This window comes from Anarrhichthys ocellatus, unplaced genomic scaffold (assembly GCF_004355925.1).
Source record: "Anarrhichthys ocellatus isolate YVR2014 unplaced genomic scaffold, GSC_Weel_1.0 scaffold24, whole genome shotgun sequence".
NCBI classification, from domain to species: Eukaryota; Metazoa; Chordata; class Actinopteri; order Perciformes; family Anarhichadidae; genus Anarrhichthys; species Anarrhichthys ocellatus.
The window spans coordinates 880270-894870 of record NW_022280054.1 but is presented as its reverse complement, the minus strand read 5'-3'; the positions used below and the strand labels follow the sequence as shown (position 1 = coordinate 894870).

The window sequence follows — 14601 nt, the reverse complement described above, 5'->3', positions numbered from 1 at the left end:
CTATCACTAAATCATTTTGGAAAAACTTATTTTTGTAGACTTGATGGCTTATGCAGATTGTTAATATCATAAAATACCTACTGTATAACATAATGAAGAAATGTTGAGTAGTGAAAAGGTGATTAGAATTTGTGTTTAGCATAAAACCATAAAACATACATTAATGGATGAAAGTCCCACATGGACATATGAAGGCATTTAAAAAAGGAAAACTAAAGGAACTCAACTATATCTTTTTTTTTATGCAGTTGTATAAGCAAATATATTACACACTTCTAAGTGAATTGTATTAAAATCCTCAATTTATTCGGAGGTATTTTGCTACTTCCATAAGTGTGCGTCACGTGCAGCCGACAGAGGTCGCTGTGCGCTCTGGCACACTGGGAGCCACCTGGGCGTTATCTCTGGACCTGCTCAATCGATAATCAAACCCACCAGTGTCACCACTCAGCCAGCCTGCTCCAGCTGGACGCTTCTAGTCAGTCTAGCTTCGACAATTACGGACTGACTTTAACGGAACAAAAATAAACTTACAGAGAAGAGGTTCGCTTCAAAAGGCAGATCAATTAGTGCGGATTGAGGAGGAAGTTGAAGGTGTGTAATGGGTTAACGGCGGAAGGCCTCGCCTCACCTTTAGTGCGCGTCACCCGGCTTCGTGAAGTGGTCCCACCAGCCAAACCAAAGTGGTAAAATCACCTCTCTCCGCCGCCAGACGCGCACCTTCGCCTCGGTCGCTCTCGCTTCATCCTGTCGGTCTCCGCCCCGCCGCTCCATCACCACGCACGCACGCACGCACGCACCCAGAAGACATCGGGAACTGAAGGAATAAGAGTGATTTACCGGAACCATGAAGGACCGTATGCAAGAACTTAACCATGTAAGTTACAGTTTGATTCCTGTTAATGTTCAGCATTCGCCTACTCTGTGAATAGCCGCTTTTTTGAAGACGTTTTTATTTGACATTAAAGATGTCTTCAGACGGCACTCAGCCACAGAGCTGGGCGCGCTGATTGAGCAACAGTTGGGACTCTCGGGGGTGTGTTTGAGGCTAAAATGTTGTTTTATTACAAGCAACCATCGCGTATTACTGTCGCGCATTACTGTGTGGCTGAAGCAGGTTAAAGCCCAGCTGAGATGAATGATTCAGGTGTTAAATCAAAGTAAAATTCATTATCTCTCCATTCTCCAGGCGAAAAATCACTTTGACCTGTCTGTTTATGGCTATTACGTCCCGGGGACTCAAGAGGGAGATCATAGGATCAGACATTCTGTACTTAATGATATTTAATCTCGATAGGGTCGTTAATTTAATATGCGATTTTTATAATTAGCATTTTATTGTCTATTCAGAATTTAAAGTTCACCAGAAAGGGTTAGATTGCAACTTGTGTAACCTGTGTGGCAATATATTACCAGCGAATTCATTATTGTGTGTGTGTGTGTGTGTGTGTGTGTGTGTGGGTGTGTGGGGTTTGATCGATACGGCCAATATGGGTGTGTGATTTTAAAATGGTAAATTGGTCCCAGCTCGCCCATTTCACCTGATGTTTGCTCTGCGCGTCACAGACGCTGTCATCCTAAAATAACCATTAACCACCAACAAGCACCATGTTTTGTCTTTTCCTAACGTTTCTATTGCAGTTCATAGAGCTATATGCAGAGAGCCGGGTGTTGTAATCTGAAATTAATTTACCATTTAATCTCCGCAATTCAACCCTCAATGTCTTCATCCTCTAGTCTAATCACGCAAATACAGCTTTGAAATCTTTTGGATTCTACGTTTTGACTAAACTCCTCCATAGAAATGCTGCTTGATGTAGTGTGTGTGTGTGTGCGTGTGCGTGTGTTAAAGTGGCCATTGTTAGATCTGTATAATTGACAGTTAAACTGAGGAGGGGGGCAGTTTATGACTCCTCAGTTTTTCGATAAGATCTATCTATGAATTGGCCTCAAGGGAGACAACCCAGGCCTGTCAAGTGTGTGTGTGTGTGTGTGTGTGTGTGTTTGAGAAAGTGTCTTCAGCCTGCCACACTAAATCTTCCTCATCAGCTTCAGAGAGAAACAAATATCCAACCTACCGTTCGGGAACGACAGAGCTGTAATGTCAGCTGCTGATTCCGTTTTATTTTATTATTTTTGATCAAATCTTCTGAGAAATGGCAACAGGAGCGTCCACAGCCAGACCAATTTTAGGCAATCCAGACCAAATAAAATAGAAGTAAATTGCATGTCACAGACTGTTATTTCCCATCAGCACTAGATTGATATTGTTTTGTATTTGCAGCCTGGAGTTAATGCAGCTTCTTGAGTCTCATGCAGATGGCTCAGTGGGTCTGGACAGCACATTACAACAGCACAGTGTTGGATACATGTGTGATTGTATAAAAGCTCTACACAAGGGTACAATAGTCGAGGCCTGCAACTAAATATTACTTTCACATATGTCTTCCTTTTTACATAGAACTCAGAGAGCTGAGCTCTATGGATTCTGTGTCTTTGTGTGCTTTTGCAGAGTCACACTGCTAGTTTACTCACCCATGTGCTTTTGTGTCATTTTGGTAGGAAACTGAGTTTTGCTCATATTCGTGTGAGGGTGCAGGTTGTGCTCCAACATTGCCCATATGCCCATGAAGCTACTTTATGAGCTCATGAGCTTGCTGCCTGATAACTGTCAGTCTCTATAGCCTAACTAAAATGCTCATGCAGCCTCGTCCCATCACTCCCAGTTGGCTAAGCAGTGATTTGGTGACAGATGGCGCTGATAAGATGTTGTCAGCCGTCTTCAAGCTCTGAAACCTAAGGGGGAACATAATGATGAGGTTATCGGAGATTTTACACGTCACAGGAACCATTTTCAATCAAATGGGATTTCTTTATCTCGTTCTTTTTCCTGACGTTTTATCAGCTCTGTCTTTTTTTTCTCTTCCGTCTTGTCGTTTGATTGACCGTATCTGCCTCTTTTCCCATCTCCATCTCTTTTTAATAATAAGGCTCTGTTTTCTTTCTTCCTCTCGGGGAGTCGAGTTCCTCCGTTATTGCTCTTTGCTCTTTTCCTGTCAGTGATAGATTTATCAGATGGCTTCCTGTCTTCCCCTTTACTTTCCTTTCTCCCCTTTCTCTCCTCTGTGCAGCCTTGTTGGTCAGTGTTCGAGTTGGTTCAGGCAGAACGATTTGACCTCGTGACATATAATTCATTAAACTACACTATTTATGAGACCAAGATGATGCATGACTGATGAGGTTTTTGGCTTGACAGATACAATAAACGTTATCCTCCATAGCAATGCTGCTTGATATTGTGTGTGTGTGTGTGTGTGTGTGTGTGTGTGTGTGTGTGTGTGTGTGTGTTGGAGGTAGTCACTGCCACTGCCTGTTTGGTGTTGGAGTGACACATTAACTAATAGGATGGATGTGGAGCACCGACTCAAAAGCTCTGTGTGACTTTGACTCTTGTTTCTTTTTATCCATCTCCACTTTATTCCACGTCCTCACCTGGTTTTCTTCTGTCCTTGACCTGATCTTGACTGTTGACACTTTGTCAGTGACACAAACGGCAGTGCTGGAAAAAAAAACCGTGTTGGTTGCTGTTGAATCGAACACTGATCCAAGCGGGTCAGAGGTTTTGTTTGTCCTCGTTCAAAGCTTCAAGCCTCTGAAACCAGAAGCTTTCTGGCTGTGCTCCACAGATGAGACTTTATCCTTAAGATCAGAGGTGGAGAGAATCATTACCCTACGTTTCTTTCATTGCCCTATGTTCTCGCTAAACCGTAAGAAAGGCACAGGCATACACACATTATTCATCAAGAGGCTGCATAACTGTATTAACGAGCCATGAAATGAGTGTGACCAATCTGGCATCTCACCAGGGATTTGTCTGTCTTTGCAAATTAGGTGATAATTTCAGTGAGATCCAATATCTGTTTGCTGCTAATAGTTATTGCTGTGCACCACGCTGTTGATGTACAGTAAAGCATAAAATACGGGCTCGTATTTTCTTTCTTCTAACTTTGAGATTTCCTTCAAATCAGTGTCTGCTGATGGGTTTTGTCCAGTTGCTTGTTCTTGTGTTTCTCATAAAGAGCATCAGCTAACTGAAATCCTGATTAATAAATAAAGATTCTGTAATCAAACGTTCCCCATCCGCTGTGGGAGAATTAGCTTTGGGTCATCTGTTACCGCTGATGAAATTGAATTTGTAATGTGCAGACCTCCTCTTCTACATCTTCTAATCGATAGCAGCAGAGTGGTTCTTTAGCAGTGCAGATAACGGCTTTTATCACCGATACTTGTTGGAGATTAAGGATATGAACTGTAACGGACATCATCTGGCTCTAAGTAGCTCTGTCCGTCTGTTGGGTGATAATCTTTCATAATAATATGCTTAATCTTGCCAATGTGAGGCTGAACAGGCAGTTTTAACGAACACGTCTTCCAAAGTAATCAACAAAATATTATTTGCCATCAGTTGCACCCCTGTCTGTTCTGGCTGAAAACATGTTGAACACAAACACGGTGGTTCCATAATCTTTAAATTTTAATGTTATGACTATATTATCTGTCCGGAGAATTGTTTTGTTGGTGTGGTTTACATTCTGCCTGATGCCAATTTAAAAAAGTGCACTTCAGTAATGTACTACTGTTTCTGTTTTTTTGTTTGTTTTGGGGCTACAACACTGTATTGTGTTGTGCAACCCTGTGTTACATGATGACAATGAACGATCGGTGAGTCCTTAAAAGCATTCCATTTTGACCGCGGTTCGACCTTCTATTGACCCATTGAACATTATTCCTCCATAGCTGACAACTAGTCGCACTATTTCCCGCTCACTTCCTGAAGCACAAGAATCAGGGTTTCTGTAGCTGTTTGCTGAAACAATTTTATTTTTCCGAGGACAGTTCTCTTCTCAATGTCAAATAGTAGCGCTAAAACATTTAGTTGATTAATCGATTAGTCTATTGACAGACTGTTATTCAACAGCGACTTTGATGATTGATTATTTTTTTAAAGCAGTTTTCAAGCAAACAATTCCCCAGTTCCACCTTCTGAAATGAGAGGATTTTTTACCTTCGTCTGCCGTAGAAAGTTAATATATTGAATTCATTTTCTGACATTTTAAAGAAAATATTAATCAAGAAAACGACTCGACAATGAAAATAATGTTTAGGTTTTTTAGTTGTGTATCTCTGTCTCTTTCCACCTTTTTGTTTTCTGATATTTCTCTTAGATTTACTTTTTGTCCTGCGGCTCTGTCGTCTCTCCCTCTTGCTGCCGGGAGTCTTGTTTTCTACACCTCCTGCCAATCTTTCACATCCCTCTCTCTCTCTATTACATTTCCCACATATCTACAATATAATTGCGTTAATGCCACACTGGTGCTGTCATAATCCTTCATGGTCAGCGAGGCACTCTGAATATACCCCACAGGGTATATTAAATAATATGAGAAGGGATCGGGGTGGGAAAAGCCTAAGTGGTGACAGCACATCTCTTTTCCCTGCCTGTGATCTGTCATTAATGTTCAACTGAAGCTCTGACATTTTCTCACCCACTCCTGCAAGGCTGAACACTGAGCGACCACCCGCAACGCCTACACACATGCCCGAGCCAGAATTGTTTGTGTATGAACATCCTCAACAGCATGTAATTTATGTATTAATATCCAAACCCATTGGCCAATTACCAGCTAACGAGCCAAAATAGAAGTAAACACCCACCATTCAGTCTGAAAGGTCAGTCATATAATCTATAATCCCTGCAGCAGAAAGAGTTGAAAACTGGCAGCGGCAGGCATTTAAATTCTGGCCTGAAATTGATTATCATTGATTATCATTGATTTGTTGAAAGACGCACTAATATCGCATTATAAGTCATTATTTAACCTTTTTATAGCGTGGTAGTTTGTAAATTGGTGTTTGAATGCTGGTATTACTTTGATGATTTCACTGATAAAGGTCAGAAAGATGTGAGGGAGGCAGAGGTCAGAGGTCAGACAGGGATGAAAGGCAGAGGAAGGAGGGAGCAAGAGCAAAAAGAGGGATACAATGTGGATTAAGATGAACTGATGAAGAAAAGATTGCATGATGAAGTTTGTTTGTCATTCCAACCATATCCGCTAAAATTACGCAGCAGAAAAAGATGTTTCTCTCAGGACCAGGTAAGAAGACAGACACGACATAAATACATCAGTGTGGTTGGATAAATGACTGTTGACGTGGTCTTGAGGAGGGATAATGAGACGTTTAAGAAGAGAAGTGAAGGCGTGAGAAGGGAGAGCGAGACAAAGGTAACTGAGTCCATGTTGTGTGGGCCAGCTGCTGTAATGATTCTGAAGTGAAGTCTGGAGGAAGGAGGGTGAGAGAGGAGGAGGCGAGAGAATGACGGACAGGGAGAATGACAAAGGAAGATGATTAAAGGGGGAGGACGTTGAGGAGGATTGTTACGAAAAAGGAAATTGTTTGCACATGCAAACACTCTGACTCTGTGCTGCTGCGATGGCAGCACTTCATCTCTTCTCCCACCCACATTCTTCTTCTCCGTGTAACTGCTGAACTCCACTCGCTGCACCCTGTTAACCTCGGCCAGACACTAGATGTATGTTTATTGTACAAAAAGAAAAAAATCCCATACAAAAAGTGACGATTAAAGCTCTGTAACCGTTGTCAATGGAGATTCACAATAAAAGGATACTTTGAGGGATTAAATCCCAAATCTGCAACTCTGATAACCAGACTATTGCCATTTTTGTATTTCTTAATTTTGCAGTCTGACATTGTGTTCTTGTTTGCCATTTTCTGTGCAGGACTATGTTTTGTTTGCTTTTGCCACAACAAATCAGTAAATCAGTGAGTAAAGTAGCCGCCCTGTTGTAATTTAAATTTGTCATGGAAGCTAAAAGATACCGCCATAAAACTTCCCCATTGATTACTTATACGAAGACAAATTGTTCTGAACATTTGCATAAAGCCAGGGCAAATTCGTATTTCATTTAGTTGACCTACTAGTTGGAGTCAAAGGTTTTTGCAGAGGATATCTCTTTTTATAAATCATAAATACTGTCAACAGCCGTGACAAAAAACATTTAGGCTGATTTTAGGCCTCTAAAGATATGTATTGTAATGTTCCAAACATGTTGAAGACACTTCAGGTGAATAGGGTAAAACAAATTAACTAACATGCATCACCATGAAACTTCCGACGGTCATTATTTTTCTGTATTTTTCTGAAATTTCTAAAATGTTTAAACTTGCAAATCAAGCATTGTCTAATGTTAACTTTTAGTGAATTTAGGAGAAATCTACAATTTCAAATGGACAAAGTAGTAAAATCAACACCTAAATGTGTATTTATAATGTATCTTTCCATTCATCTGAAAGACGACGTTATGGATGCAAAATAGCCCAAACTCTCAAAATGAATCAGTGCATGAAAAACAATGTTTTTGCTTCGGGTGTCCTGCCTTAATGCCACCCACAAAAATCTGATCGAGGTGACTGTTTTTCCAACGGGGAAATGGCAGTCAATGAGCATGACACCAGATTTATTTTAATAGCTGGAAAATTCACCCAAAAATCAATTACGGCAGGTGGAAATTGATGTCAGTACTCCGGGGGGCATAAATGTGTACAGAAAACAATGGAGCTTGTTTGAAAAGTTCTGCAACACATACATATGTATCTTATATTAAAACAAAAAGTATTGCTCTGTATTTATATTAGCAAGTTATCCACAGGAGTGCATTGATCAGCTACAGTGCAGGCTATTTTCTTTCCAGCTGATTACATCTGCAAACATTCACACCGGCCATCTGTGTAAGCCCTGAAACCAAGATGGGGACTTGTTCATTTCCTTTAAAGATTGCCCCCCCCCCCCCCCCCCCCCCCCCCCCCCCTCCCCCGGTGCTGTTATCAGCGAGGGGTAATGTGAAATCAACAGACTGAGTTTTACATTGGGCTGGCTCAATCTATCACTTCCTGTTGGCATCCACGCTGCTCCCTGGTTGTGTAATTATCCTGTCTCAATAGCCCTCGCTGTGTCCTCTTCCATCAGTTTGGTCAGCCGACCAGCCAGGCAATCAGTCGGCTATAGACCAGTAAGTTTATTGGTGGTTTTACTGTGTCAGCATCAGCTTTGTGCCACCAATGCTCCTTTTGATTGTTATGAGCTGAATCCTACAGCTTTTATTTTATTTAGATTTTGTTGAATGAATATACACATGATCATTGTTTGGTTTTTCTGCCGACCTATGAATTAAATTCAACCCTTTCCCTCGTATTAAAGTCACTTCGGATCGAGCATCAACTTCATGCCTGAAGGTACAATGTGTAAGATGTGGAGGAGGGCAGGCGGTGTCTCAGTTAGCGGTTAGCTTTAGCGGCTTGCATTCAGCCAGCACAAACCCAGGCCCCAGGAGTCAAAGTGGGCTGGTGGAGCGCTGGGTCTAACCTGTAACGGCAGCAACAGAAAGTTGGGGCAGTCCCCCGGGGTCAGACCCCCAGTGCTGGAGTTTACGCCGGCTGATTGCGAGTTGCTAAGGTAAACTATAGGCCAACGCCACACATGAAGATTATAAGAAAGCAGTGTTTTTTGGAATTGTGAATATTCTAGCCCCGCTGTCGGTTAATAATAATTGATAGTTTTTTGTTGTTTTTTATAACCGATGACTGTAAAATTAGTTTGTTTTGGACCCAGTAGTCGAGGTGAAATGCTGCCCCCAATTTGTTTGGAGCGTGTGACCAGATCTTACACATTGCACCTTTTTAAATTTAAAGTGAAAATACAATTTTCTGTGTGACATTACTGCCAGCTGGTCCTGCATGTATAGACTGTATGGACTCTATAGATTGCTCAGTCTGTTAGTGAATGGCCTTAGGGCTTGAGCATAGGAGCGTGTGTGTGTGTGCTGTTGAATATCTAGTTTTGTGAGGATGAGGATTGTGTTTGGACATTTTTAAGTGAGGAAGCAGACCAGTCTTTACTTCGTAAAAGAGCTGTTTGAGATTAAGACTTGGTTTTAGAAAAAAGGGCTAACTATAATGCATTCTGTAGCTACTAATGTGAACCTGATTCTTGGTTCATCCAAATTACAAAATAATGTTCTTGCATACTTTTTAATAGTTTTGTGATATCTAAGTCATCCCACTAGTGGAGGTTAGTTGAAATGTGTTTGTCCTGGTCAAAGCACAGGAGAATTACACTTTGAAAAAATAAATGAAACCGTGACGTGTCTTTCCGGAAACAATTACTCTGGATAATGGCTACATACTGCTAGAGGTAAGTGAGAAATGAGAATGTGTGTTGTAATTTTGTTGAACTGTCCCTTTAAGGTTGGAATCACGGTTATGCTAATGCTACTTTCACGGGTGGCAGAGATGGGAAAGTTCCCTTGACTTGATTGACATTATCTGAAAATTCAAGTTGTATGATGGTTGCATGCATTGGATATAAATGAAAATGTGGGGGTAAGTATTTTAAATGACATACTGTGGTTGATGTGAGGCCTTATTTGTTTCTCAGAGAGAGAGAGAGAGAGAGAGAGAATCTGAGTCGTATTTCCGACATTGATATATATATTATTCTTATATACAGTATAACAATAAACGTGTGTGCTTTGCAAATGAAGCACAAAAAAGTCTACGATTCAGTTTTCATTGTGCGTCTCTACTGTAGGAGATACGAATAAAAGATCAAATGTTCAAGTGTGTGGGAGTGAACACACATCCATAATGAATGCTACCTTGCGGTATTATGATAATAAATCTGGTTATGCTCTCAGTATTCCTCTGTGCAGCTGACACAGATTTGTATGAGTCATTTCTAATGGGACTGCAGGAAGCTGCTTGAATTGGCTGTAATACAAAGATACAGGAAACCGGTCTGCTTTTTGCTCAAAAGGACAATAAAGTACTGCCCACACAGGTTTATATCTCCACTTGAACTGTCTGTCACTGCTCTTCTCTCTCTTGCTCTGAGATAAAACCGCGAAAAGGGTCTGAATACTTACTTACACATCGATACACTCTGTGTCTCTATGTCGTCTTACATACAATTACTCTTTCGCAGCTTTCAATAATTGCTGTGGTGCCCTGTTTCTCCCACTCTTTTCTCTGTGCTGACAGCTGTGATTTTGCAGCCTGCACACGAGATGTCTTTTTATCCCTCGCTCCCTCGCCGGTGAACTATATTTCCTGCTCCTCCTGTTTACAATGGATGTCCAGGCACTGCCTTTTGTCTGTATGGAGCGACTCCCTGCTGGCACGGTGCCTAAAACGACTCTGTAATCTAATAAACGGCATAATCGGGCCGCTACTCCTGCCGGGGTGTTTCACACGAGTGTGAGCCCCAGAGGCAGGGTGAATTGAAGGATTATGGGCTAATGGGGACCGTCTTGTATAGGCCCTGATCTCTCTGTGTGATAACCGTCTGTTGTACTCTATATTATCAGTGTGTCAGCTGTTGTGTGCATGCATGTTTGCAAGTCTGGATCAGAGCATCTGCTGTGTGTGGATGGCAAAGTCAAAGTCTGTAGGCTGAGTCAAGAGTGGCAGCACTGAAGTCCTCTCCCAGCGTCTATGTGGCTCAGCAGGAGCTTCAGATCTGGGTGTGAGGTGGAACTTTGGGGTACACAGGCTTAGTCCTCTCCCCTCCCGACCACTCAAAGAAAAGAAACACACCAACGCTCGTCCCTCGCTGCAGGAGATGCAGTATCTCTCTGTGGAGGTGGAGCACATTGCTCGTGCTTTCGAATCTTATTCTGATTCCCTGCTTGTCGTCGTCCTCCTCGGCCTCCTGCTGCTGTCGCCTCTTTTCTCTCTGCTTCTGATGGTCTGCAGCTCCCCAAATGCACCTCATTGCCATACCAACACCTTTTTTCTATTAATAAAGAGTTTTGCACCACACCAAGAATATGACACCCACCATACTGACTGTTGTCATGACAGTTGAGCACAATAGAGAGAAACTCGCAGATTGGGAGTCCTGAGGCAGTTCTTTTTGGACAGAATCATTGTATCTTCAAAATGTTGAGTTAGGAGTAAAACCATGAGAGCATCAGTTTTTGTTGGATTAAATATAGTTTGAGTGGGTTTAGATAATATTAGCGTGATCACAGTGGCGCTGCATTCCTCTCACTTGTAGTTTCGTGCCAATTGCCTCGCTATCTCTCGCTGAAGTCCTCAGACTTTTCTTCTCAAAAACAGGTTCCTCTCCTACTGGTTTTTCTCCCCATTTCCCTACACGTCTTCCCTGCCTCCACCTCTATATTGACACATCACATGTTAACTATCCACAGAATGGATTTGTGTTTGAGATGACAGGAAAAGGTACATAAGCCCCCATCTATAATTGCTCAGTAAACACCAGATATACTGTATGCAAATACAGTTTAAAGGCATCTTACACAAACTTTATCTTTTTGTGATGCACAATTGAGGAACGATTGTATAGTTTATTTAGGATTGTCGTAAGTTAGATTTGTGTTGGTGAGATATTTTGATTTGCTCCAATTTATATAGAAAACTTTAGTTCCTCACAGAGACTTGGTTATTTCTGGATGTTCAAAAAGAAATGGATCTTTTTCCTCTCATAAACCGTTTTGATGATAGGATGCTTAAAAAACAGATTCTCAAAGACTGGAAAGCAACAGCACTTTGTTTCCAAATATGGTTGCATAGATGAAAATAAATAGGGCTCTCCTTGACCAAAGAAATTCTAAGTCGATTAACATGTACAATTTTGGCAACTAATCAATTAGTTAATTTAATCGCCAGAGCTGTAAAACTGAGTTTCTTTACAAAGAATCGCACAAAAGCACAACTTTAAATCTTGTGTTACCGGAGATGTGCTCAGGAAGTAATTCAGCATGAAAAAGCATAAAAAATTACTAATCGCCTGAAGAGATCTTAGTCGACTAAGACCAAAACGACCTATTAGTCCACTAATAGACTACTTGTTTTCATAACTTGAAATGTCATCATTCTGGCCTTGCTCTTTTAGTTTTTTTAATTTTTTTTGTAATGCTGCTTTGTGATTATTTAGGTCTCGGTGGATTCTGTTTTTGTTGATTTGACAATACATGAAACAACAAAATAAAAAGAATATCCAAACTCTCCACAGAGCCTCAGCAGAACCACACAGACAGACTTAGTGGCCTTTGTCATCAGCACAGCCGTAGATATCAGTAGACTGTAGTTTAGCATGTCACTGATATATAGATTTCATCATCATTGCCGTATTAAACAGTTAAAGGATTCAATTGTTAAATACATGGCAGCCAATTCCTGTGACTGAAAAGCGCTCTCCCAACTTACTGTATTTGAAAAAAGTTTCTCCAGCTTCTTGCTCTGCTAATGCACATTAGTGTCTTTGTCCGGACGAACCCGGCCGACTGCCTGCACTTGTGTATGACACAATATCTTGATAGAACTCTGCGATTTTAAAATATTAAGTGGACCTAATGTCAAGCCTGAAGGGATTTTTGCTTTTGGGCTAGTGAGAATCTTTTAAAGAACATTTAGAATTGGGAGGTTTGGGGATCGCTGGAGATCGTAGGGTGCCTGTTGTTGAAAAGGAGAAATAAATAAAATCCTATCTTTGATACACAACGAGGAAAGCCTGTTATATGAATTGTATGAGATTCTGTAGTTACAAATACATTCTTAGATGAGAATAAGATGAAAACTACACTCCTTCACAGCGGTGATATGGATCTCATAGGCCGCTAATGGGGAAGTGAATTAGTTTGACAGAGGCTAGATGAATGAGATGACGCCACAGGAGAGCCCTGCTGATGTCGTGTAATGGTTGATATGTGATTAGAAATGCACATATTTCAGAATGAATGATTGGCTAGAAAGTTTGAGAAATTCTAACTTTTTCAGATGAACCAGTTGAAGTGTTGTGGTTTACATTTCCTAGGTGGGAAACTATCTTTTTGACTTTGTAAATCCATTTTAATTTTGCTGTAGTTTGAGTTACAAATTGAAAAGCTACATATTTGTTTCTAACCTTTTACAAATTACAATAAGTGCGTTATTAGCTGAACAATTTCAGACCTTGCTGATGTAAATGCACCATTTTGCCACAGCAGAAAACACTGCAAACTAACTTTTACTCCTTGTATTCAAAGACTTGTAGCCATTTTAATAGTGAAAGCAGATTCCACTCTTGTGCTTTTTCTTTGATACTGAGATATCCTCTTGCTTGTATTTATTAGTATTGTGCATTGAATAGTTGGACATTTGGGGATATACAGTATGTACTTTCTTGCAGAAACTGTTTCCTGGAACATAACTCTCAGTAAAACCACAACATGTGGTTTCATCCAACACTTTGGTTTTGTTCAGAATACACAAATGAGATATAAAGTGTAAATTTAGTGAGCTTTACAGGCGCTGGTCGGTGGATTATGCTACCATTGGACATCGCCAGGCAAGCTGTTTGCCCATATTTCCCGTCTTTAGCCAAGTTAACGATCTCTTAGCTGTAGCTACATACAGAAAGATAGTTATTGATTTTCTCATCTAATAATCTGCAAAAAAGCAAATAAGAGTATATCCCAAATATTCCTTTGGGATAGCTGAAACACTAGTATGTATCTGTACATGCTGGTGTAAGAGGTTGCAGGCTGGAGTGTGTAAAAGTAAAGGTTTTCTCTGCCCCCCGGGTACTAATTCAATAATAACTTGCTAATCACTCGACCTGTGGTTCTGATTACAAGTGTGATTAAGTGCTCCTTGTGAGGCGAGTATTAATACTGTTCTATTTAACCTTGAATTATGCATTACATGGTGCAGTCGTGACCAGTGTTGCAGTCGAACAAATACATCTTACATTTTACATTGAAGTTGTCATGTTCATTTATTGATCTTCCAGCTGTTTGTAATCATTCTTATTGTATGTGTGTTTGTCCAGGGGAAGGAGACGACAGAGGAGGAGGATGAAGTTGCTGTGGGGATTGACAAAGGCTTCATGGATGAATTCTTTGAACAGGTTTGATTCTCTCACTGTCCTCATCTTTCCACCTTCTTTCTCTCTCGCTATCTCTCCTCTCTCCCTCTGTCCATAGGATATTATTTGCTTTCACACGTTTAACAAATTGATAGTTGTCTAATAACTTTCCCTTATCAATTAAAGTCCAGGTCATACTACAATCTGCCGAGGTATCCTTTGTCTCCTGATACTAAATCTAATTGTGTTGGTTTATCAGAGCTCTGTAATATATCTCTTCTCAGTGGAGCATTTATATGAATTATTGCTTTTGATGTTGTTGCCGGTGTGGCACAGATCATCATGTGTATATTCATTTCAGCCATTATTGATTCAAAAACACAGCTATTTTATTTATTGGTTTATTTGAACGGGACAGTGCACATTAATAAAAACATTTCTGCAAATGTGCCACAACTGTGCTCTTCTTGTCCAGCTCTGAATAACAACATTGTTCAGTTCACTTATTTATTTCCCGTCCCTCCTCTTGTGCATGACAGATACTGTATGCACCTAGCCTGCATCTATGCACGCATTTGGGAGTGTATTGCCCTGTACACGCTGTGGACATATGCTGGGAGCAAACTGAACATCGTCATGGCTCTCAGAGGGGGGGG

The 14601-nt window shown here is 40.8% G+C and overlaps 1 protein-coding gene across 5 annotated transcripts in view; it reads left to right on the top strand.

Moving 5' to 3' along the window:
* The first annotated feature begins 71 nt into the window (after positions 1 to 71).
* stx1a (syntaxin 1A (brain)) overlaps positions 72 to 14601 on the top strand; it is a 54839-nt gene continuing 40309 nt past the window's right edge. For all 5 annotated transcript variants that reach the window (XR_004213223.1, XM_031861360.1, XM_031861361.1 and 2 more), the window contains exons 1-2: positions 72 to 877; positions 13910 to 13987. Coding sequence is in view for 4 of the 5 variants with exons in the window: in XM_031861360.1 (XP_031717220.1) it covers positions 848 to 877; positions 13910 to 13987 (108 nt within the window). In the remaining variant the exon portion in view is untranslated. The remainder of the gene's footprint in view (positions 878 to 13909; positions 13988 to 14601) is intronic.